A 26577-nucleotide genomic window follows, 5' to 3' on the forward strand; every position below is an offset into this window, starting at 1 on the left:
GTGAAAAATGGCTGCCCAACATAGGATCGATCCTCTGCTTGCAGCTGTACGCGGAGATTAGCTGGTGGTGGTAGGCGTTGAACCACCGATACATTTCATCAAATAACCCACTGTAAGAACTAAACTTTTTTAACGATGTTTCCTCAGCGTCAAAGATCTCAACCAGTTGCACCGTTTGGTATGTTGATGCATATTTAGGGAAGAACATTGTAAGCCAGAACACCACAATTTTGGTGGGTGGGAATGAGGGTGAGATTGTTGTTGACATGACGTGATGAGCTTCGATGGGAGGCCTTGGCCTACTTACCTACCTTTCCCTGGCATAAACATAGGATTGGGAGCCTAGGCCTAAGAGATTAAGTAAAACACCTGCTGCGATTCGTCTTTTTAGCCTTCCTTTGAAATGGTAGATATCCTATTTGTGTATATTGTCGTATGTTGAATTTGCCGTATTTGTTATTCCTTTTAATTTATTTAACAATCTGTATGTATGTACTGTAAAGTTGCAGAACTGATGGATCAACCAAATTAATAATCATCATCATCATCTAGGCCTAGGCCAAGGCTGCTTCAGGAGGTCTAGGGCCAGGCAGACCTACATCATAATGGTATAGGCCTATTTTAATAATATGTTAATTATCAATCATATTTTAATACTTAATACATACAGTATAGGCCTATGATTAGTCAATCTACTTAAGGGCAAATAGAAAAATTTATTAGATTATCACGCCCGTCCGCGTAAGAAATTTAGGAAATATTGATGCGGGAATAAAAAAAAAATTTTTTTGCGGCATCAATTATTTCAACAATGTAATTTTGTGACTTCAAATACATTTTCTTTAAAAAACTACAAAATTAAACCAGTTTTTATACAATATTTACTAAGACCAAATAGGCCTACAAGCAGTCCCTCCCTCATCAATAAAAACAAAAGCGAAATAATCTATTGTTCAGATTAATTTTTTTTTTAAAAGAGTGATTCTAATAATTTTTTCTCTGCCCTAAACTCCATACTGTAAAGTTTTTTGTTTCACTGATGATACATCCATAAACCAGATCAAATTTGCATTGAAAATCGCTGGGAACATAGGTGTGCAGGATTGTACCAGTTGTAATTATTTTAATAACATTAATTTTCAGCAAAATGTGCATGGAAATCACCCCTTATTTTCTGAAATGCGTGATCGGATTTCTAGGGCAAATTGTTGCGTGGAGGATTTTCCACTCAGGACTATACATTCTGGCTTCTGCTAAAGTATATAAAATTAACTAACAGTGTGTATTAACTTAAGTTTATTTCTTTATTTCATGATACATCCAACAGCCAAAGATTAATAACAGGATGTCTTATATAAAATGAATGTGTTAAAATACATAAAAGATCGAAGGAATATTAAAACATCAGTACAATATACAAGTAAGAAACTATTTAAATTCAACTTTAAAAACTTTACCTTTAAATATTGATAAACTGAGGTGGAATACATCAATCGTGGTGTCTAACTGAGAAATATTATTGTACTGTAATGTAAAGCAAGCCTATGAATAAATCCATTTCTAGTACAGTTTACTCTATTATGGAATTAAAAGCAAGTCTCTATTTTGTGAGTTGGGCCTATTAACTTTCAGAGGAAATAAAGAACATAGGTAGCAATCAAATAGTGCTCAAATTTAAACATTTAAAAAGAAATATATCAAACATACTTTTTCTATTACTGAGGGGAGATAATGAGATATTATTATTATTATTATTATATTATTTTATATTTATAAAAATGGATAAAATATTCAAATTTTGATTGCACTCTTTCATAAAGAAAGGGTGAAATCGAAATTTATATGACTTGATAAAATTGTCATTCACTTGGTATGGAATCAAAAGGAGTTCATTTTAATATTTGCTACAAGTTATACAGTAGTAGTATGAAGTTTTAACAGTTTACTGTACTTTATCTGAATTTTTTGTGTGTATATTCCATAATTGAGTGACTGTAAAAGGGTCTCTACTGTTTTCCTTTAAATTTCTTGAAAGATGTTTCTTTAAAATTATATTTGATTGCCATATTAATTTGCAGGTGTTAAGGTCTTGTCTGTAAGTGTCCAAAGAGTTTACATCTTGATTCAAGAATTTCAAGTAAAATTGGTTTTCTTTGGCATCTTTAATTAATACAGATTTGTAGGGGAATTTATACTGTACATACCGGTAATGCAATGTACCTACCTACCTATAAGATATCTCGTAGGTAGGTACATTGCATTACCTACCTATAAGATATCTCGTAGGTAGGTAATGCAATGTACCTACCTACAAGATATCTTATACAGGTTGAGGAGACAGATGGAGGGAACAAAGTTACGCACCCCCATGTCAGCCATTCACCATGTCCATGATCTAAATAAGCATGTGAACAAATTTAACATCATGGGCTCTTGATTCTATGAATGGCCATAATTACAAAGCAATGCATCCATTACCAGTTTCTTTCTGAAAGTTAAAGGTAAATGTGGAAGGGATACCTTTAAATTTAATGTGAGTTGCACTAGAGGCAGCTAAAAACCCATGCAACCAAGCCTGTTACTGTATATGATCTGATAGTTCAAAGGCCAGGCCAGCTTGGTTCTTGGCCTTTGTCAGTGACAGACAATAGCATTGTCCTTGTTTAATTTCTTTTGAGAATTTGAGTTTAAAAGGTCTAGTGTTGTTGTTATAATCTCACCTTTGAGGCTATACAAACAGTAAAATCAATTCAATTGATTTCATAGCAAGTGAAGGTTGCACATTATTAACATAAGAATGTTATAAAATTATTATCATCACCAATGTATTTTTAAAGCAAAATGCTTTAAAGGATTGTTGAATTGATCAGTGAATTCAAATTCAAATTTATTGTCCAAAAAGGAAATTACATTGAGAAAAAGTCGTTGCTCAAGAATTACACAATTACAGTATTAAAAAAAACAAAAAAAACATCAATATAAAAATACAGAATTATAAAGTTTATAAATACATGCAAATTAACACATTAGAAATATCAAAACAGAGAAAAGAAATAATTTTCTTTCTCTTATGGTGAAATCACCACCAGAAAATTTAGTTTCTGGAAACTACTGTATTCATACTGCTGCTAATATACAGTATTAAGATAATTATTGTGAATAGCCTGATTTATACTCCCATTTTAATTCAATTATTTTAATTGGTTCCAAAATACTGTACTTTTTCTATATGAAATAAATATTTTAGAGATCTATTTTAGGTGTTCATTTGTCATCAAGCTTTATATCTGCAGTAGGCCCACGTTCTTTAACGAGCTTAGCACTTCCTAAGAACTAATATAAACTGTGGGTACCATCTGGGATCGGTCGGGTATGTGCCAATTTCGTATTGTTGTCTCAGTACTGTAATTTACTTGAGTTTTATAAGTTACCTGGTGAGTTTATATATTTAAATACTGTTGAAGCTGTTAGGAAAGAGATTTAAAAGACCATGTGGTAGGTTTTAAAAAAATCTGGTTTTACATGTTTGTGTGCCAACAGCAGTACTGTGATGTCACATAGATTGCATGGGTCTATTTGTAGCTCCGATATGTTGTACATTTGGCTAGGGTACAATATAAAACCGCCTGCCTACATTAATTTGCCAGTGGTTTTTTTTTTTTTGTGACCTCAAAATGTAAATATTGATAAAACGAAAAAATATATTTTGAATATAAATATTGAACATTTTGTATTATAAAGAAAAAACAATCTGGAAACCATTTTTTGATACTGTCTTTATTTTTATGTGATATGATATTGAATTTCAATATTGATTTTTGTCGAGATAATTTCACTCAGTTTGGAAACCCCTACAAGCAATACAATTCTTCCAATCCATTAAATTCTATGAAAACGCTCTAAATTGATTTTTTGGAATCATTACCTGGACTTTAGTCAAGTTTATGGGATGTTTTTGCACCTATGTCTAGGGAGGTTTTGCTATGTGAACACAGCCTGTATGCTTTATTCAACATGTACCAATGTCAATGTGCCAACACTACATGCCCAATTCAAAATTCCAGTAATCTTTGATTTTATACTGATGGTAATTCTTAAAATTCAGTTGAGCTACTCATTATAATATATTCTGGAATTTTGACCGGAAAATACTTGTGGATTGCATACCCATGGATATATTAGTTTCGGATATGTGACTGGCTCTGGCAAAACCAGCCGTTTGTAGGAAAAATTCAAAATTGGTTTTTTGGTATTTTGATTCTTTATTAGCAATGTTTATTTGATGAGAATTGGTTGAGTATTAGCAAAGTTATGAATATTTAATTCATTGAATATAAGCTATGTAGGTTTGGGAAAACAGCTTCCAAAGATTACAAAATCAATAGTTTATTATTAAGATTTGTATTTTTAAAATAATTTTAATAAACTTTTTAGTTACTGTAGATTTAGTGATTGATATTTTGCATAAATGTTCTTCAGTATATCTTCTTTTATAAAATGTAAAAACCTGAAAATTTACAGAAGTTCGATTTTCAAACGTTTTGGGTACAAAAGGGTTTTGGCAGAGTTGGTCTGTCACATTTCGTTTTCCTTTTAGATTGAAGTAGAGGGTTTTTACTGTACTTTTATTAATTCACCAATGGTAATCATTTTGTCTGCTTGAAATCAAGTAAAAATGGTAGGTAGTTTTGTATGGAAGTTTAAGTCTATAAATAGACTTTTGATAACTGCTAAGGCCCTCATCTACTCTATGACTGAGTACCAGATTTATACTGTTCAATATTTTGTTTCCCTTTCAAATTGAAAAAATAGAGGGTTTTTTACTGTACTTTTATTACTTCACTTGTACACACTAATGTAATGTGCAAGAAATAAAAAGGAGAAAGCTAAATATTGGTCAGTGATAGAGGGTGAGAATCAATCATTTTTGTTTGTTTGTTTTTTGTTTTTTGTTTATTTTTCCGCCATGAACGTCACAAGACAGATACCGGCACTATAACTACAGATTGTTGTTGATCACTGCTACCACATACCACCAAAACAGATATTTTGAAAGTACTATCTATATTCTGTTGTTTCCTGTATTGTTCGGAAAAACAAGCTATAAATACCACATGGGGAAAACCTTTGTCAGAATTAGAAATGATGAAACACACATGTACAGACGTCCATAGGCTCACCAAAGTAAAATAAAATACTACAATTTTTTTTATCCTGCTTTCATAGTACTTGTGAGGAGTTAACATTTAATTTTGCTACAACAGGTACGAAAGGCTAGTTATTTTGTTTATATTGCTCATTTGCTTAACTTGAAGGATCAGTTTGATCCTGTGTTTTCCACTTCATTCACCTGATGAAGCTAGCTAAAGCTAGCGAAAGCTTGTGTCACAATAAATTTTGTTAGTCTAAAGAAGGTACTACTATACTCATTTCATTTGTATTTTATAATTGAATATGAACTTATGGAAATCTTGAAAGGCAAATAATTATTAGATTTACTTAACTCAGGCCTACACTGTATTATAGTATTTCTTGTGAACTGTATTGTTTACATTGTGATTATCACATGCCTAAATCTCAACAGACTGTCTGTAGAGATTTGTTACTTAAATGTTTATATTTGTTTCCAATTAATTTAATTATTGCATAGTGAATGTACTGGTACTGGTAATGGATATTAATATTGCGCCTTTCGCTTGCGGTTATGAAGTGCAAGTCAAGCATTATTATTATTAATATTATTATTATTATTATTGTTATTATTATTATAATTATTATTATTATTATTATTATTATTATTATTATTGTTATTATTATTATTATTAATATTAGGCCTATTATTGATATTATTATTATTGTTGTTATTATTATTATTATTATTATTATTATTATTATTATTATTATTATTATTATTATTATTATTATTATTATTATTTTTATTATTATTATTATATTCACAACTGTGTACATCTGTCATGTTACCTTTTGTATCTTAAAACTTAACAGAAGTGACTGCTGCCTATTTTGTAAATCTGAGTCAACTTTAGTACTAACTGGACATACAAAATTGAGCAAAAATGCTGTGGGCTAGCCAGCCTGCATTTTGTGTGCTCTACGATAGTAGTATGGTCAAGTATCTAGTCATTTAGATGCCCAGTGGGCTGTAGAAAAAACACTGATTTACAAGACTTGTACAGTATCTCTCTTGAGATGTGTTTCATCCTGCTTAGCCTTTTGATTTTTTAATGCTAACTCTTTTAGAGTTTTTAAATTTGTCTTAATTATTATTTTAATTTCTATAGCTTTTCCATAGGTTATTGCGATTTTTTAAATTTGGTTGGGTGCACACTCAGTTCAAATGAATTTCTGGTATATTTAATTGAGAATAAAGTTATCTTAAATCCTAGGCTAGCAGTTTGTCCAAGATGAGATGATTTGAGTCCATGCCTTAGATTCTCTACTGACCATTTTTTGGTACATTAGAAAGTAATAGCATATAAATATTAAGATCAATAAAAAATTGGAGTCTCATCATCTATGTTTGAGGTAGTGTTAATATATGGAAATTTTTGTCCAGTACCATTTCCTTTGTTTAATTTACAATTACTTTCATCACCTGAGTCAGCAAAATCCTGCCTTATTTTTCTACTGTATACATAGCTCCCTCAGATTCAGTAATCGTGCCAGAAATGGCTGTATTGTCTGCATGCTTTCTCTTACATTTCTTTTAATTAACCCTAGAACAACATTGGGGAAATACCTTATGTGATATATGTGTTCCTTCCTATTGTAGACCTTGCTTTTGTTTGCCATTCCATCAGCCTACTGCTAGATGTTGCATTGAATGATACAAAGTGATGCGTGAATGATGAATGGATTCTACCCAGGATGAGAGACGCTGCGTATGGTGCTTGCATATTCCTAGAAGCATTATTTGATAAACATTATAATAATATAATTATAATTGCCATTGATAAAATATTAACGTTAATTGGCAAGAAAATCACTCAGTGGCACCATGGTGGCACTGACTGCATTATCAAAGATAGTGACTCCCAGTTCTTGCACGGAAGTCTCCAGGTGAAGCCTGGTTGGCTTTGCCATTGTAGTCTGATAGCAGGCTACCTGAATAACCCTCCCATGAGAATAGAGCGTGATATTAAGGGACAGTGTATCTGTTACCTGTCAGTACTGATGCTGCATTGTTGCTACCAGCAGTCACAAGGGGTCCAGCCAAAATTTTCATTTTCTATTCGAAATAGGAATATTTTTTTTTATGGTTATATAATGTAAATAATTAAATATTATAGTATTATTATACACAAACATTTTGATAAATAGGTCAACAGATTTATAATATTGACGATGATGATTTTCAATATTATGTAACTATACTGTAGCACTGGTCAAATTAAGGTATAAGGCATACATTTTACATTTGACTTTTCTTTCAATTGAAAATAACAATGGTGTTGTAACGGTGATGATTTTATCATTTGTTTCATGAATTTTATTTATTGTCCGCAGCTACATCACCGCAAACAGTTCAACCGCCAGTTCTACCATTACCGCCGAGCCCTCCGGAACAGACCATGCCTCCCACAACACCCCCTACGGGTACCACCTCCACGACTGATAGCCCTGTACCTTCCCCTCCCTTAGAGGAGATACCGTGCCCAACAAGGCCGAATGTTGGCACAGAAGGCCGTCCCATCGTACTGCGTGCAAATCACTTTCAAATCCGTATTCCCAGAGGCGAAATATATCATTATGATATAACAATTACACCAGACAAATGTCCAAGGAGAGTTAACAGGTATCTGCAATTTTTAAAATTTATATTTCAGTGAAATGTTTCTCAACTTAGTCGTGTGATTTCCATTAGTATTTTAATGTGTTTTGTTATGCATTTTTATTTGATATGTTGATTCCTAAGTGAATGAATTTTTTATGTAATTTATATCTCTGTTTCGGCGGTTATAGAATAAATTTAAATTTCTTCAACGATACATCATGTCAATTACACGATAGATTGAAAGATAAAGTAAGGGGTCGTTCACAATTATCATCATTTTCACAATGTGTACAAACAGTATGATATATGATGCGGTAGACAAATATGTACACTTTTGTATATATTTGCATAAAAGTGGTAATTACAAATAACATGCAGTATTTAAAATAATAGATTTTGATGACCAATTATAATGCAACCATGGATTAAATAATACACTTTTATGTAACCAAGAATTATAGTACTTTTAGCTGACTTCACAAAAAAATGGAGAAATGGTTTTGCAAAATAAGCATTTTTTAAGTACATTTCAGAGAGGAGGGAGGAGTACACTTGCGAAAATGTTGATAATTATGACCTTTACGACCTTTAATTATCACTGCCAGTGTGGTTTATATAATATTATGTTATGATTTTTATTCATTGACTATATCCTAAAAAACCCTTCAAACAGGATTTTTTTTTAATAGTGGAGGATGAGGAAAGCTAAAAATAGCCATCATAATAGCTATTTTAGAGTCTATTGTTTAATGAATTTTGCAATTTTGACACATGGGGACATTTCACTTGTGCACCTCACCTACTATCATTGATCAATATTTACCTATTTCTTTTTTTATTCTTCTTATTAGAGAGGTCATAGAAACACTGGTCAAACAATGCTCTCCAAGAATATTTGCCAATCTGAGACCAGTTTTTGATGGAAGAAAGAACTTGTATACGAAGGAACCATTACCGATTGGAAATGACCCGGTATGTCATTTGTGTGTTTGCTTTTCAACATTACAAACTGAAAACATTCTCATAACCTTGGCAAATACTCTCATCTACAATCAAAACACATGCAATCCACAATTTGTTTTGACATTATAAAATATTTTCTTTTTTATCAGTGGTTTGACGTGTACATTTGTATTGGGTATCATAGCGTTTCATTGCAAGAGCTACCATCAGAAATATAGTTGAATAAACATTGATAGTTATCTATTCTGATTTTGCTAAACAGCAACTGTCTGTTGTTGATTCAATGGACATACTTTCTCTGGCAAAAAAAAAATGTTTTTAAATATCATTGGCAGTAGAGAATCTTGCAAACATTAATTTGCATTCCAGATTTCATGAAGACTCCTTTTCACACCACAGACATTGCCACAGTTGTCTTATGTTTTTATTGATTTTGTTCTGAATAAATACCATTATATTTACCAGTAGTAGTTGGGAAAGCTTGAGATTAATTTACCACTCCCCAACCCCACCTGTTGGCCACAATGCAGGCCAGGATAGATTATACATACATTTTTGGAATTCATCATTTATAATACATTCTCAGAACATCTTAAATTTGGCCAAAAATTACAGGGGTATTTTTCTCCTGCAGTCTGACTGTGGTGTAGCAACCTACTGACCTCCAATAACAAAGGTCAAACATCTTCTCAAGCAACATTTCATACAAATATAGTAATTGTACTTAGGAAAAAAAATGTGAATTGTTTTTTGGGACTTTATGATAGGTAGAGATGGAGGTTTCGCTACCGGGTGAAGGACGGGATCGTTCGTTCAAGATATCAATGAAGTACGTAGCAAAGGTCAGCTTACAAAGCTTAGAGCAAGCCCTCGAAGGACGTATCTCTTTAATTCCATATGATGCAATACAGGCTATTGATGTAGTGATGCGACACCTACCTTCCATGACGTAAGTTATATATTTGCCAGATTTTTTTCTGTATGTATGTCCTTTGAAATGCTCAAAATGGCCTGAAATTTGCTCTAATTTAGTCAAAAAGAGATTTTGACAATTTTAAATTTTTGACGCACCCGTGCGTGCACGTTATGACGCGCACACGGAATATTTCGGTACATGATATTCAACCTTGACCTGAAGTTTATGCCCACTGAATATGATTTAGAAATGACAATTGTTTAGATATGATTGATAATGTAAAAATGCAAAATTGTGTGTAGATGATGTCACGCATGACTGAGCACATTGAAAAGCTTATTGTGACTATTCCAGGCCAAGCCAAATGTTTGTTGAAGCGCGCATGTACGTAGCTTGTGCCAATTTTCAGATATCATGCAAACAAGAATTGGGGAGAAAGAAAGAAGAAGAATAAGATGATCTCTGACAGTAACTAGAGTGCTAACTTTGATGTTTAAAATATGCATTGCTGTGTGTGGACCATACAAGATGGCTGGCATAGTTTTAAATACAGCTATGTTGAAACTCAAGCGTTGCAGTGTTGTGTATACGATTTTGATTTTCATTCCTCAGTACTAATTAATCAGATACTCCACTTGACCTCTTTTTGGCTACGATAGTTCAATAATATTATTAATAATAATGTTTAATGAAATAATAGTTGGTCAGAGGGCTTATTTATGGTTAAAATATGTATACTGAGCCTGAAAGTGGTGCTTTCCTACAGCGGCCATCTGCATTGCTTTGTCGCCTATTCAGCTCTATGAGTATAACATTGTTCCATCACACAACTGGTGAAGCTACATGTCAGCAAGAAAAAAAACTTGTGCAGTAAATTATTCTAAGGTTTGTCTCATTTCCCCTTTTTATCATCCCTTTTTTGCCCCTTATTTTCCTCCCCTAGTGTCCTGATAGATATAAAATTAGATAAATTAAAAATTGAGCTTAGCCATTCAAATTTTGATAGGTCGACATTGTCTGTTTGAAAACGTGTTATTGCTTTTATATCTGAAGGTATACCCCAGTAGGACGATCATTCTTCTCAGCGCCAGAAAGTTACAATCCACCACTAGGTGGCGGTAGAGAGGTGTGGTTTGGATTTCATCAGAGTGTCCGTCCTTCCATGTGGAAGATGATGCTGAACATTGATGGTAAGCAACACATTTGTGTCTATTTCATTTTATATCAAATCATCACAATGAAATTACAGTACAGTAGCAATGCTGCCACTGTGGCAGCTCCAGGATTTTTTTTTTATTGTTTGGGCAGGGAGGCACCTGTGGCAATCAAAGGCCTATAATCCAAAGAGGTAGAAGGTCTTAGAAGAAGAGTTTGGTGTGTTCCTTTACCTGTTTTGGGGGTCAAATTGTAAACACATCCTTGAATGTATGTTTACATAAGAACTCATGTGAAGAATGATTTTCATTGCTGTTATAATAATTTGATTAATGATACCTGTGTATTCTTACTTTTTTTTTTTTTTTATCCTGGTCATGATTGTTTTATCCTTAGTGTCTGCAACTGCGTTCTACAAAGCCCAGTCTGTCATTGACTTCATGTGCGATGTAGTGGACATGAGGGATTTGAATGAGAGGAGACCACTCTCAGATTCTTCAAGAGTCAAATTTACCAAAGAGATACGGGGTATGTTTACAATCAAGATTGTTTATGTTTTATATTAGCATCTAAAATTTACTATTCATTAATTTGGGGTGTAAGTCTATTGTTTTCAAGTTACTAAGTGCTCAAGAAACAGCCCTATGAAATATGTTTATATATGGGTGCTATAGGAAGCATATAAAAATAAATAATCATCAATTTTAAAGTAAATAAATTATATAGTAGTACATAAATATAGATGAATTTAGATAATTATGACTGAAAGCTTCTGTATATTTCAATATTTCAATATTTTTAAGATTAAACTTTCTTGTTTCAAAGGACTCAAAATTGAAATAACACATTGTGGATCAATGCGAAGAAAATACAGAGTCTGCAATGTGACAAGAAGGCCAGCACAAACACAGACGTAAGTTAGTCATCCTATTCTGTCAATTGATACAAGATACAAGATGAAATTTATTGTCTCCATTAAAAACGAAGAAATTACAATGCTCACAAAAAATAGTACAATTCAAACAAAACTACAGTAAAAATTAATCAAGAAAGAAAGTATTTACATCAAAATTCTATTAAAATCCATTGACAAAAGAACAAAAATATATTTCAGTTATAAAAGGGCTACAATATTTAAAGATAATGATAACTGTTAAAAGACCATTAACCAATCAATCAATTATTCAATCATTTAAACAAATGATTGATAATATCCTTATGAACAAATTGATAATTAAAAAATAGAAGACAGATACAAGAAGAAAACCCACTACAAATTATGCTTTTTTGTATGTGGTTAAATCTTTCCAGGTTTTAAATCTTTTAATCAAGCATTTATGCATATGGATATGTGTAAAATAGAAATTTTATTTTGAACATATGGTTTACATTTTCCTCATTACCTATGATTTGCTTTATAGATTCCCACTTCAGCTTGACACTGGACAGACTGTGGACTGCACAGTAGGCAGATATTTTATGGAGAAATATCATATAAGGCTGCAGTAAGTAGTATTGTATAAGACAGCACCAGTAGTATCATTTTTAGGCCTATTTACATAAAGCATAACAGCAACAAAATATTCCGCGGTGCAGTGCAATTTATTTACACAGCATCCTACAATTGTTGTCATGCACACGTCTGCAATATGTGTATAGTATAAAATTCATCAAACTCTTGTTAAAAATGGGAGCTACAAGTGAGTGCAAAGAATTTTTGTATATTGGCTGGGAACTTTATATTTTATTAGTTGGTTTACTGTATTATAAATTTATTTCAGATATCCTCACTTACCATGTTTACAAGTAGGACAGGAGTTAAGACACACGTATCTCCCACTTGAAGTAAGTACCTTAAGATACTTAAATATGGAAAAAAAACTATAAAGATGCAAAAAATGACTAAATATAAGATCTTAAATTCATAAATATTTATACTTTCCTTTTATAAGGTTTGCAACATAGTACCAGGTCAGCGCTGCATCAAGAAATTGACCGACAGTCAAACGTCCACCATGATTAAGGTATTGCCTTTTTTTCTTTTATTTATGCAATTCAAAATGTATGAGGATTTATAAAAGCTATACTTACTATAACATGAAGAGCAGAATCCCAAATATATAGATTTGTGTTACAGTAAACCTAATGATTCAAAAAAATAAATTTGAATTTGAGCTACTGTAAACCGTTTTTAAACATTTTCTTTTGCAGGCAACTGCTCGCAATGCACCGAACCGAGAAAAAGAAATTAATAACTTGGTAAGTTTCTACTTATTTTGCAATATTGTCATGGAACAAGGACAAGTATTATAATATAATAACATAATACTGAGACTTATTTTCTTGTATAAATATACAAGAAAATAAGTCTCAGTATTATGTTATTATAATATAATAACATAATACTGAGACTTATTTTCTTGTATATTTATACCAATTGTCAACTGTTGTTTTACAAGAGAATCACATATCGAAAATTGGGTAGTAGATTAGAAAATCCAAATGAGAAAGTCTTTTCAACTCAAAATAAACAGGTCCATATGATGTTTTTGCTGAAATCATTTACTATATTTTGTTTAATATTTAATTGTAATTTGCCCATATTTGAAAACAATCAATGAATTTCTTAACTGTTTTTATAATTTTTTCATATAGTTAATAACAAACAAAAGGTCTTTTTAGTTAGATATACAGTATTTTAGGTATGATCTCAATGTATGGATTTATAAAAGATAGCATGGTTATATTTCTATCAGCTTCAAAGGGCAAAGTTCAATGAAGATCCATTTATTCGTGAATTTGGAATTAGCATTTGTAAGGAGATGACACAAGTGCAAGGTCGAGTACTCCAGCCACCTAAACTCCAATATGGTGGAAGGGTGAGTATCTGCTTAATATTGCCTGCTGTGATTAAGTAGTATTAGTATTGATTTGTTTATTCATTAATATGAAGTTATAGTCAAGTTCTGAGTGCAGAAGTAGAATGCATTATATAAAAAATCAACTGAAAGCTTAGAGGTGAAGGCAATTTTGAAGGGAATAATGGCTTTTTTTTTTTTAATCAAACTGCAGTCGTCAGTTACTACAGTGATATGTATTAGCTCAGCGTATGTGTCATTACCTGTGCGTATGTGAATTATTATTCAAATGACTATGAAATTTATATTTGAGTATAATGTTGATAAAATATGAGAATATGTGAATATGCAGAGAAACTAAAGATTTTAAGTGATCTTGTAACTGACAATTTTTAATTTGTCACAGTTTGTCATATAATTAGTCCCCTAATGTTTTTGTTTTTTTTTGTTTTTTTCTTATGTTGGGGCCATGATGAAGCACTAATAATGTAATATTGAACATATTTTTATTAATCTCTGTTAACTAGTCACTACAACAAGCATTTCCAAATGGTGGCGTGTGGGATATGCGTGGTAAACAGTTTCATGCAGGCGTGGAGATTCGTGTGTGGGCCATCGCATGCTTCGCACCTCAGCATCAGTGTCGAGAGGATGCACTCAGGTAAGACGCCACCTCACACAATCACATTCTAGGGTTCATTACCAACCATCACTTCAGTCCATATAATTTGGTGGTTAGTGGCTTGTTATCTGCGTAAGTTAATTCAGAGGAGTTGGTGTGTGAAATTCTGATGCTTTGAGATTAATACATGCACCTTATAAGATATATTATTATTGTTAGAGTACTATACTTATTGCAGTGTTATTTTCTTCTTCTTTAACTCAACCTCTACAGTATGTCTGTATATTATATTTGATGATGTTTGTTAAATATTTTATTCATTTCTACTTGCAGGAATTTCACATCGCATTTGCAAAAAATATCTAATGATGCTGGAATGCCAATAATGGGTCAGCCATGTTTTTGCAAGTACGCGAGTGGCGCAGATCAAGTTGAGCCCATGTTTCGGCATCTCAAGGCAAACTTCCATGGGCTGCAGTTAATCATAGTGGTCTTGCCTGGAAAAACCCCAGTTTATGGTACTGTAAACATGTCTTATTCTGTTATGTACTAAACGATGGTTATTGCATGTTAATAGATTATCTTTGAGGCTTGCCATCCCAAAACCAGCATATTGACCAAATATAAAATTGAATTTTTAATATAATCTCATTCTCCCTATTGTAAGCTTTAAAATGATGGGTCATTTACTGAAATCAACTTACCAAAGTTATGAGTAAAAGTATTAATACAATTCAATTCAATAAAACTTTATAATCCCACAATGGGGAAACTCATTTGGCCTTGACAGTAAAACATGCAAACATCAGAAATATACAAATAAATATGCAGAATTCCTCAGTTTAAAATTGGAAGTTAATTATTACACTAAAACATAAAATCTATTATGGCTTCTCTGTGTTAAAGTATGCCGCATTCTTATGCTAATTACACAGATTAACAATTAGCGACATAGCGCTGGTTTTTGAATGGCAAACATCATATACAAAGTGAAAAAATAGGGGTGAGGGATAGAACATGGCTTCTACCACCCCTCCCCTTGTTTCTCTATTCTCCAATATGCACATCTGTTGCAAGCATTATATTATCAAATAGTCATCATTTTTATACATTTATCAATGATTACTGTACATAGACACTGTTTATTTACATTATTATGGTGTTGGAAGATAATAAATATTGGTGGTAAATTGATTCCTTCAAATATCCATTCTTATAACATCTGTTACAGTCTGTTACAATTTATGTTGAATTTTACAAGGGAAATTTCGTAATTCCAACTTTATTTTTACTTGTAAAACATAATTACATTTTGTTTAAATTTTTTTGCATTAGCTGAAGTGAAACGAGTTGGTGATACACTGCTAGGAATTGCAACTCAGTGTGTACAGATTAAGAATGTAAATAGGACCTCACCACAAACACTCTCCAACCTCTGCCTCAAAATCAACGTCAAATTAGGTGGAGTCAACAATATCCTAGTTCCTCAACAAAGGTGAGTCTTTAACACACTAAGCCCAGTCAAACTAAAGACAGTTATATATTATTATTATTATTATTGTTATTAGCCATTCTTTGTGAGGATATTTCGCTACTAGTAACTAGCTTACCAAGTATGGTATTTAGGGCTTCAGGTTGCACACAACTATGATGGGGGCTGTGAACACCACGCAACCAAACAAAGCAATACGGCCTACAAGTAGTTTAACTTAACTTTCTTAAATAACTTTCATGAACACAAGTGTCAAATATTCCTGAGTATAAAACTCCAAATAAGGACAGACAACCTAGTGTGATACTGCACTGGAGTATGTTATAGATTCAGCTATTTTAAAGTTGTCAGTGAAGCTGCTGGTGTATATACATATACTGTACCTAGATAAAGATGACAAATTTATACATTAACATTTTTAAGACTTGTAACATTATTCAAATAGGAGGATTAGAAATATTCAATGATTTACCGAAGTATCAATAATTTATGTGTGTTAGAATTATGTTACTTTTCACTAAATTCATGTATATTACTTTTCATGTTTAAATTCATGTATATTACTCTACAATAATAGTAATTCAAGCTTTTTTATGATCCATTGATAAAATGTATGTGTTGTTTTTGTTTCTTGCATGCAGGCCAGCAATATTCCAAGAGCCAGTAATCTTTTTAGGAGCTGATGTCACCCACCCACCAGCTGGTGATGAGAAAAAGCCTTCAATAGCTGCAGTAAGTGTATTTTTTCTCTGTGATATTTTATAAATTGAAATTTTTGAGACCGGGAAAGAATTTGTTTTTAGATTAAAAAAAAATATTATATAATTTCTCAATCAGATTGAATGGCCAACACCACCAACCTACAGCCTTGGTCCTTTATTAAGTTCAAGTCACCCATCACTGGGTGAGTCGCTTGTGTCCCTGGGCAACACACCTTATCTACGTTTGTCCCTCTCTTCCTAGGAGTATATATAGCTACCAATATATGCTGGGAAGGTAATATATGCTGGTCAAAATGCTAAAGAGAGATGAGTACTCTTGCCTCTATAGGTTTGACTACTTACCTACGTATTTTACTCTGTGTTACTGCCCTTAAGTAAATTAGCATTTTAACTAGACCATGTGAATAGATCACAAGATATTACTTGACATTTTGTATTGTTACTTTAGGTGGTTGGAAGTATGGACGCTCATCCTAGTCGTTACTGCGCCGCAGTTCGTGTTCAGCAACATAGGCAGGAAATCATTGTAGATCTCGCAAACATGGTGCGAGATCTGTTAATGCAGTTCTACAAGTCAACAAGATTCAAACCAACCAGGATCATTATGTATCGAGATGGTGTCAGTGAAGGCCAGTTTCTGCATGTAAGTACTAACGGTCAATATAAATACAATGAAATTAACAGAAATATATAATTTATTGTGTATAAATATATTGTACTGCATGATGAAATAAAAAGGTAGAATTAAATATTTTACATGTTAAAATAGGTTTAATTTACTTTTTAAAGGACAAAGTATATTTTGCGAGGATGTATTTTCTTTTTTATTTGATGTATCATTTTTCCCCATCTCAATGTAGGTGCTTAATTTTGAGCTGCGTGCTTTACGTGAGGCATGCATGTCTTTGGAGATTGGTTACCAGCCAGGTATTACGCTCATAGTGGTACAGAAACGACATCACACAAGGCTGTTCTGTGCAGATAAACGAGAACAAGTAAGACATGTTGATTCAAAATGTGCTGTAGTGCTTATTAAATTTTCTTAGGTTTTAGTGCAATGCTTATAAGTATATATTGCTATGCCACAGTGTTTTGTTTTTTTTGTTTGTTTTTTTTAAATCTTGGGCTTAGAAAAAGATCAAGTTTGATTTTGTGTTTGTTTAAGAGCAACACTAATAGGATTATTTACGGTAATTACTAATTAAAATGCATGTACATCATTATTTACTATTCATTGTACATTATAGATTGTAATTACCTGTATATTATTTGCTTATTACTTTAATTATTAATACTACTGTCGGCCTGTTATTAATACTATGTATAGTCATAATTATAATTCAGTAATAAGAATTCCTTGTATTTCAAATCAAATAGAAAAATCATGATTCAACATTTCTGAATATATTTCTACTAAGAAATTTCAGAGAAGTAACATTCAATTGGTTGCTTGTTTTGTTTCTAGACTGGCAAGAGCTTTAACATTCCTCCCGGTACGACAGTAGACACCGGAATTACTCATCCCACCGAATTTGATTTCTTCCTATGCAGTCACGCTGGCATTCAGGTGAGTAATGCTCAGTTTTGCTGGAGGGAGCATCCTTGTTAGAAACGTTTTTTTTTTTTTTATTTGCAACTAATCTTTAGTTTTTTGTTGTAGGATAAGGTAATTTTTAAGAAATATACATTTGATGTATACTACAATAGAAATGATATGTAATGGTACAACAAAAGTTAATCTCGAAATGATATTTATATTTCTATTTCATGTAATAAATTAACATGAAGCAACTGCCTTCCGTTAGGTCTATTTATTAACATCAACAAATCTACCATTAAAAATAAAAAGGAGACCAAACTGAAATTGAATTTTATTGATACATTATCCAATTATTGGGGCAGATGTGTACATTTTTGTTTCAAATAAATTGGGTTAAGTGGTAGCTTGTTTTATGCTCATGATTCTGTTCTTTACAAAGTACTGTATGGATGACTTTAGTGTAGAAACACATTATATCATTCTTTAATTGTTCTTGAAGCTACTCACTACCATGCCTTGATGTGGTTGATTGATCAATTCCTCTCGTCATTTCTAATCTTATTTCTGGTGATGTCTTGATGCAATTATTCACTATTTACCTTGGTTTCTTATTTCTTGTCTTTTTACATTTACAGGGAACAAGTAGGCCTTCGCACTACCATGTCCTGTGGGACGATAATGAATTCACAGCTGATTCACTTCAGACACTCACATATCAATTGTGTCACACGTACGTGCGCTGCACACGCAGCGTGTCGATCCCAGCACCAGCCTACTATGCACACTTAGTGGCATTCCGTGCTCGTTATCATCTTGTTGAAAAAGATCATGACAGGTGAGAATACAAAATTTGTAACAGATAAATCATTCCCAAATTGTATATACAGTATGTCCAGTGACTAAGCAACTGAAGCCTTATGTTTGCTATTTTGTATAGCAGATACATGTGTAATATCTACAGATGCCATTATAGAGAATCAGTGCTTTAAATTTACACATCTCACTTGTAAACTACATCTTTAAGCATAAAAGTGTCAATTTTTTATAATACAAATACCAGTTTCATTTTTTATTATGTATATACTGTATGTATTTGTCTTTTTTAAGCATACATTTGTAACATTTTACAGGTGTCTCCTATAAATACATGTCATTTTTATACATACAGTTGTCACTTGTAAACATACAGGTATCACATTAAAATTAATTTCTACAACCTGCATAATTCCTGTGATATTAATGTACTTTTAGTGAATACTGTTTTAATTTCAGTATTACAGGTACTTGATACATAATGAGACAAAATTTAGCTCTTTAATTGTTGACAAAGGCGAAATGTCTTCCATTTTGATTTATGTTTATTTTTATTTACCGTTATCGGCATTTGTTATTTATTTTTCTCCTGCTCACTGCATGCATGCATGTTTACCCCACAGTCCCGGCCAATCACGAAACGGCAGCTACGTAGGCAGTGGCGGAGACAGGTAAGACAGTTCAACACAATGATTTTAATTTGACTGAAAATATTTATAACTAATAATTTGAAACAAAATTTTTGGGAATCAACAAGTTTATCCGCATTAACATTTTTATTCAGGAATTTTCATTATGGGCTTTGAGAAGTCAAATTGTCACGAGTCAGAACATGCTATGTATAAATGCCTTGATGTTATTATTAACACACATTTTATTTAAACTAATCTTTATTTATTTTATTTGACTTGCCACTGAAATAATAACAAGAAACATAAGAAATTCCAGTGAGAGAACGTGCCAACAGCTATAACCGACATGTTCTCATAAAACATGCGTGCTAGTAAATCAATGATTGCCCAAAGGGAGGGCATTTATTTATAAAATCAATTTTATTAAAACTATTTTACCAAGTATAAGTTCTATGAAATAACTGACAAACCATCTGTTAATGATACTTCTCCACGCTGCCTTAATAAGCTCTGTGCACAATATGACAAATACATGTGATTTGCCCATATTTGGATGTGTTATGACATCATCATGCCCAAATGTGGCTGTGTTATGACATCATGCTCATGTATACTGCAAGTTTGTCACAAAAACTTGGGTTTGTGGACAGAGTGTATACCATACAGTAATTGTATCATCATTGTTTATGCTCATCTTCCATTATTATGTTATTCATCTCATTAAAAAAATATGCTTTTATATCATATGATGCATTGTCCATTAACCCTCCTAATTTTCATATTTTCCTTCTTCAATATGGAAAGCAGCATTAAAAGTTAACTGTTTCTGTTAAAAATCTGGAAAACTCATGAAACCAGCCTGTTAATCTAGTAAAACAATATTTTTTCCCCTAATATTCAGTTGAATGCTAAATAATATACAGTAATACAATAAAGTTTTGTGACATAAACAAAACAGTTTTAATTAATACTACTTGTAACTTGAACTAAGCAGTGTTTTTAGAGATTGCTGTATTAATTAGTTACTTTATAAACTCTATGCATTTCATTTTCATCCCAATCACAGCCCAGGACATGAATCGCCTACTGGAAAGTGAGTCTAATATCTGTAGAGTTACAATGAGTTGAGCTGCACTTGCCTGATTGATTCACTAAACCATGGAGGATGTTTCGGAATTTTGTAAAAGACAAATTGAATTGACATCACATACCACACTCCACCTTAAACCCATGTTCCTTTTCTTTATTAAATTGGGCACGGACTACGGACGGACGGAGAAATTTATTCGGTGTAAATACCAAGGATAACCCACAAAAGTCTAAAAGCTTATTTCCAGTGGCATCCTTCTGATTGTTGATTGGTCAGTACACCGGGAGACAATCCCCTACTCTTTTTCGAATAGTGTACGGTGTCCTTTAACGTGCACACGGGCCATAATGCGCACAAGACCAATGGTTTACACATCTCTTCCGAAAGACGTGCGTTATCGTAACTTGCATTCCATCTAAGAGCAGCAATGGGAATTGAACCGGGGACCTAGAGATCTCCACAGTTCAGCGCACACACAGTGGCTACCACCATTTTAGCCAACTGAGCTTAGCTGCTCTCACGTACTATAAACTGTATTTACAGAGAAAACAGCTTTTTTTATGGGATAGAACCATTGTGGTAAAGTTCTTCATGGTTCGGCACACCTGCAGTGGTTCTTACCAAAAGGTTCAAATTGTTGTGATGTCATTAGCATAGTCTTTTAAAAGTACTAAATTCCTCTGTGGTTTATCTGTAGAGTCGTATTTGATAGTCTGTAGATGGTGTTTGTTGAATACTTATAGTTCCCCTTCATTCCCAATGATCGATTGATCAAATAATTGATCGATCGATCAAATCTTTTTCTTTAATTTGCATCCATTTATTTTCAAAACAATAAAATATACCGCAATTAAAATGTCCATATTATAAATACAGTAGATCCCCTATTAAGGCGACTCCTTCGGGACCAAGAAAAGTGTCCCCTTAATAGGGGTGTCCCCTGAATAGGAGACAGGGAACACTAACCAAAACGTGAAATTGTCCCCTTAGTAGGGAGTTTTGGCATGTTTTTGTGTAATGATGACATAGATTCTTTATAATTTTATTTTTGTTGACCTAAGAATCAGTTACAGTTTAATTATAACTAATTTATAACAATAATTTGCAACACAAAAAATAATTTATTTAAGATATGAAATTTGCAGATATGTAATTAAAACTACAAAATTTGTGTATGTTCCCGATATTTTTTTCTTTATACGAGTGCAATGTTAATGACCAAGTATTATTTTTTTAAATATTGAGCTTCCTATTGGATGCACAAGATAGAATATTACTAATAGATTTTTCCATTAGAATCCTGTATCAAAAGACACAGGACAAGAAATCTCCATGGTTAATGGTCAAAGTTGACAAGATTTTACTTATACAAAGTGACACATGCACTTGGCATCCAATGCCCATTCTAATGATGGAAAAAATTCTGGTTTGATGTTATATTGCTCAACAGGTGTCAAAATATAAATTTGAATGATTTTGTTCTTATTTTGTGACTACTGTAATTGTTTTGACACAGTAAGAAAACAATTGTCCCCTGAATAGGGGTAAAATTATATTGATTTGAATTCAGCATATTACCTTAACAGGGATGTCCTTTATTAGGGGATTACTGTAGTGTTAAAAGATATATTTCCCCTCGTTTCATGGAAAAGGAAGGGTGGGTTCTACAGTATTGCCAAAAATTATCCTTCTATTCTGAGAGAGCATTATAACCCCATACTGTGGTTTGGGGGCTGGCTTCGATTTTCTTTTTTATTTTCCAGTTACATCTGCTCACTTGTTCTGCACATAGAGACTCCCGTATTTTGAGCAATATAAATGAATAACCTTTAAACTTTAACCTTGATAGGAAAACCAAGATCACTTTCATTTACATTCTGCTTCGAGTATGCTTCTTCTCTTATCATTATTTTTTTGTTTTTTGTTTTTGTTTTTTGTTTTTTTTGGCCTTTGGGCTCAATTGTTTATTAAGGTTCTTCTTGTAGGTACATTAATTGGTGTTGCATGATTAACATTGTCTTTTACTTGTTAAAGTATGAAGTGTGTTCAGAAAAATATTACCATATTTTTGCCTATTTATTTATCTTTCCAGTTAGTTTTTCACATTTTATGAATGTTCATTCCACTTTAATTGTGCACATTTGTCTGTCTTCTTTGATGAGATATTGTGTTAATTACTGGTTAATTCAGTTTGGCACATACACATTTTAAGTACTTACATTGACTTGGGTACTCACAGTGAACATGACTGTATACTGTATAGTGGATGTAAGTGCCTATACCACTTCAGTGCCTTTAATGAGCTTATGCCTACAGTGAATGCTAGTATATTTAATCAGCTTGAGTTTTAGTTGTAGTGAGTGCCTACAATTGTGAATGCCTACCATGGAAGCAAGTGCCTACACAAATTTAGTGTTTTTATCAGCCTGAGTGCCTGCAGGAAGTGTTAGTTGCTATAATGAGTACAATGCCTACATAGCCTGAGTGTTTTATCTTAGTGCATTGAGAGTACCTGTAGAAGTTTAGTTGTGCTTACTTATACTGCTATCAAATAAAAATCCAGAATGTGTAGAGGATAGACACTAATTTCAAATGCACAGTGTGATTAAAGTTGTTTGTTTTTTTTATTGTGGTTGAATCATATTGAAAATCAAACATGTAAAAAATGAAGTACTTTCATATACACCTTCATATTTTGATAAGGTATTGAAATGATTTGATTTTTGACAATGTGTGATTTACATTTTGTTCTGATTACCACGTTTAATGAATATTATTTGTCTTTCAGTGGGGAAGGAAGCCAACATTCGCATGGTGGTAACGGACGTAGCTTCACGGACATGACGAGATGCGTACAAATCCACGAAGATCAGCTGAAAGTCATGTACTTTGCATGAATCACATCCACACGCAATACGAGTAGACAAATGCTTACAACAGAGGAGGTCATGACATATAAAATTTGTGCCATTTAACAGAGGGTAAAGATTAAAGCCTCCAAGAGTTAGAAATGAAAGTCAGGGGACAATCATGTGAGATAAAAATAATCTAACAGAGGGGAAAATTACTGGTGTGATAATAGTGTGTTTATTAGAAGGGGGTAATCATTTAAAAAAAGAAAGCCATCTAACAGATGGTGTAATTACTTGTGGGATAAAAGTAAGATTTTTGGTAATTTATTGTTGACAAATTCCGGATGATGACATTGTTTGCAATACTTGTTTTTATATGTAAATATGTAAATGTGTTTAATCATTTAGAGATTGCCGATACTGGTTAAGGTTCAAAACATTCTGACCCAAGAGTAATTATGTTAGTTTGCAATAATCAAATTGACAGCAACTAAATTGTTTAGTGTAGTTATAAGAATCAAAGTGAATATTATAAGTCTGATGTATAAGTTTTTATGGTTGTCAATTTACTGATTGTTTGATGGGATTTGTCTTACCAAAAATGACATTTTTGCCACAAAAATCCACATCAAAATTGAAATATTACGTGTACAAATACTTCTCATGGTTATAAGTATCATAAAAGAAATTATTTTTTAAGACCTCAGACTTGTGAGGTATTCATATTAATCACAGATGCATATAATTAGCTATGCAAATTTGCATATCTTGAGCTATGCAAATATGCTGAGCTAATCTGCATATCTTTTTTTTCAAATTTTCGTATCCACTGATGCATCTGTTTATCTTTCGTTTATTGTTCTTTTAGTTGTACAGAGTACCATTCTCTAATAGAGCCCAGCATTACATTTTGGTTCCCTTTTTATCAGAATTTGCCAATACTGTCTTTATTTAAAATGAGAAAATATATTTATTCATATTTTTAGCATTGTCATTTTAGATAATGATTTAATTGGTAAAATTGTCATTCCAAGAGATAAACTAAATTTTAAGTATACCAGGTTAAGCACTTCCTGAAAGTTCTTGAAAATGACCATTTAACCAAAAATGTACTGACAACCTATTTTTGAATTAACAAAGAATAATATTTTAACATTTCTAGTAGTAGTGAGGTGTGGGTGTGCTTCTTTTAATTTTTTACAACAGATCTCCCAGTATTTGAACATTCGTTATCTTTGGTGTATCATTTCACATAGGTTTTTTTTGTGTTTATTTAATTAAACCATCATTCTTAGGGTATACTCAAGGCAAGGGAATGAAATCCATTACCTGGTAAATGTTGTTTGAAAATACCATGTAGATTAACATTATGTAATAAACAAAAACTTCTAGAATGCTGCATAATATATTAGGCCTTTAGTTGTATAATTTTAATCAGTTATTTAGGTTTATGTTGAAAAGTAATTATAACATTTTAATACTCCAGCCATTTAAACAAACTAGAAATGCATGTTTTTACTGTCAGTAAAATATTGCACAAATTTCACTGTAGGAAGCATTATTTAATGATAATTAATAATTTGCTATATTATTGATCAAAAGAACTAAACTGAACAATTCAATAAGTTTGTTTGGAATTTTAATATTTTTTTTGGTCTAATTTATTTTTTATATCATTTTACAGATTGTGTTGGTCGAGTGTAACATTTTGTTCACATAAAATAGTCATATCCTTCCCAGCATACTTGGTTATTTTCAAGAAACAAATATAATAATTTTAAAATGAAATTAAAAATAAATTGTGATATATTAGGTAACACTCAAGGCAATAATATTGTTTTTAACTACATATTAATTTTAAGACTGTTTTTAAAACATATTTATTATTTTATTATGCGTTTTAATTCTCATATAATTGGTTTATAATTATTTCAGATATTATACTGTAGGAAGGTTTGACCAATAAGAGTCAAGTAGACCTTTGATGCTGTATAAATTTTATCTTTGATGATTGGGGAGTGGAAAGCTAATAATTATAGCCCCATGATACTCTAAACAGTGTGTTTATGATAAGGCACGCGTGTTTGTGGGACAACACGCGTGTTTGTGGGACAACACGCGTGTTTGTGGGACAACACGCGTGTTTGTGGGACAACACGCGTGTTTGTGGGACAACACGTGTGTTTGTTAGACATGTGCATATTCCAGACACTGTTCTAATTGGTCAGTTTTTTTACAATCGAAAAGGTCCATTGTCTTATCCTCCTTAAAATTCAAACTTCGCATGAGCCTCAATGCCAAAAATCTCTTCAGTTTTCTTAATTGCATGCTCTGGTGTGTCGATGTGCCATGAGCATTTCCTTGAAGGATAATTTTCAAGGATTGAACTTAAGACCTTGGGATTGGAAGCTAAGCATCCTACCACCAAACCACAATTATATTTTATCTCCCAAATTGCAATAACAATGACTTTGATGTTCTTGCTTATTTTTAAATTTTGTAATTGTTATCTAAAAAATTGCTCAGAAAGAGTGTATAAATGCTATGCATAATTATTATTATTGTTTTTTTTTTTTCTTTTTTACATTGTACATTTTAATCCTTGTTACTTAGGATTGTATGTTAATATATATAATGCCAACACAACATAATAAAGTATAAGGATTATTAATGTTAACATTTTTGTTAATTTTGGTTGCTGTATTTAAATTATATACTTGCTTACATAGATTTTGTTACAAAAGGCATTGTTTGGAATATGAATTACTGGTATATATAACTGCTTGATGTTCCTGTTTGCTGTGTGTCATAGATTATGTTACTTTATAAAAACTGCATATACTAAATATTGGCAAATATGAGGTCCAGTTATAGTCAGATACCAGGGGCGGATCCAGCGGGGAGAGGAGAGCTTGATTATTTACCACTTCTTTTCACCAACCATGGTGGGGCTGATGTGGGCGTGGCGTGGACTTCTTATTGTGTCCTCCTTCCCCCCCCCCCCCCATCTAAAAATCTCTGGATCCGCCCCTGGATGCAAATATTTTTAATGAGGATTAATTGGATGATAAAGTAAAGGCTTATATGGGAATCGGATAGTGGCAATCATAGAAGGGGACATTTTGTA

General features: G+C 32.4%; 1 protein-coding gene across 4 annotated transcripts; it reads left to right on the forward strand.

Annotated features, from left to right (window-relative positions):
- Positions 1-2: 2 nt before the first annotated feature.
- LOC117110945 (protein argonaute-2-like) lies at positions 3-26361 on the forward strand. 4 transcript variants are annotated; one of them, XM_033253795.1, is made up of 23 exons: positions 3-112; positions 7528-7816; positions 8647-8767; positions 9526-9707; positions 10728-10864; positions 11226-11357; positions 11655-11742; positions 12251-12334; positions 12611-12674; positions 12782-12853; positions 13041-13088; positions 13586-13708; positions 14215-14348; positions 14643-14827; positions 15645-15804; positions 16443-16533; positions 16972-17166; positions 17384-17518; positions 17989-18090; positions 18699-18898; positions 19500-19547; positions 20575-20601; positions 23387-26361. In XM_033253795.1, exons 2-23 carry the CDS (start codon positions 7593-7595, stop codon positions 23493-23495), a joined length of 2661 nt encoding a protein of 886 aa, XP_033109686.1. In that variant the 5' UTR covers positions 3-112; positions 7528-7592; the 3' UTR covers positions 23496-26361. The 4 variants fall into 4 exon arrangements, with proteins under 4 accessions (XP_033109686.1, XP_033109683.1, XP_033109684.1 ...); XM_033253792.1 differs by having other exon boundaries at positions 8-178; XM_033253794.1 differs by having other exon boundaries at positions 62-209.
- Positions 26362-26577: the final 216 nt, after the last annotated feature.

The sequence above is a fragment of the Anneissia japonica genome, unplaced genomic scaffold (genome assembly GCF_011630105.1).
Source record: "Anneissia japonica isolate Jap-2015-1 unplaced genomic scaffold, ASM1163010v1 scaffold277_len1293397_cov203, whole genome shotgun sequence".
Lineage (NCBI taxonomy): Eukaryota > Metazoa > Echinodermata > Crinoidea > Comatulida > Comatulidae > Anneissia > Anneissia japonica.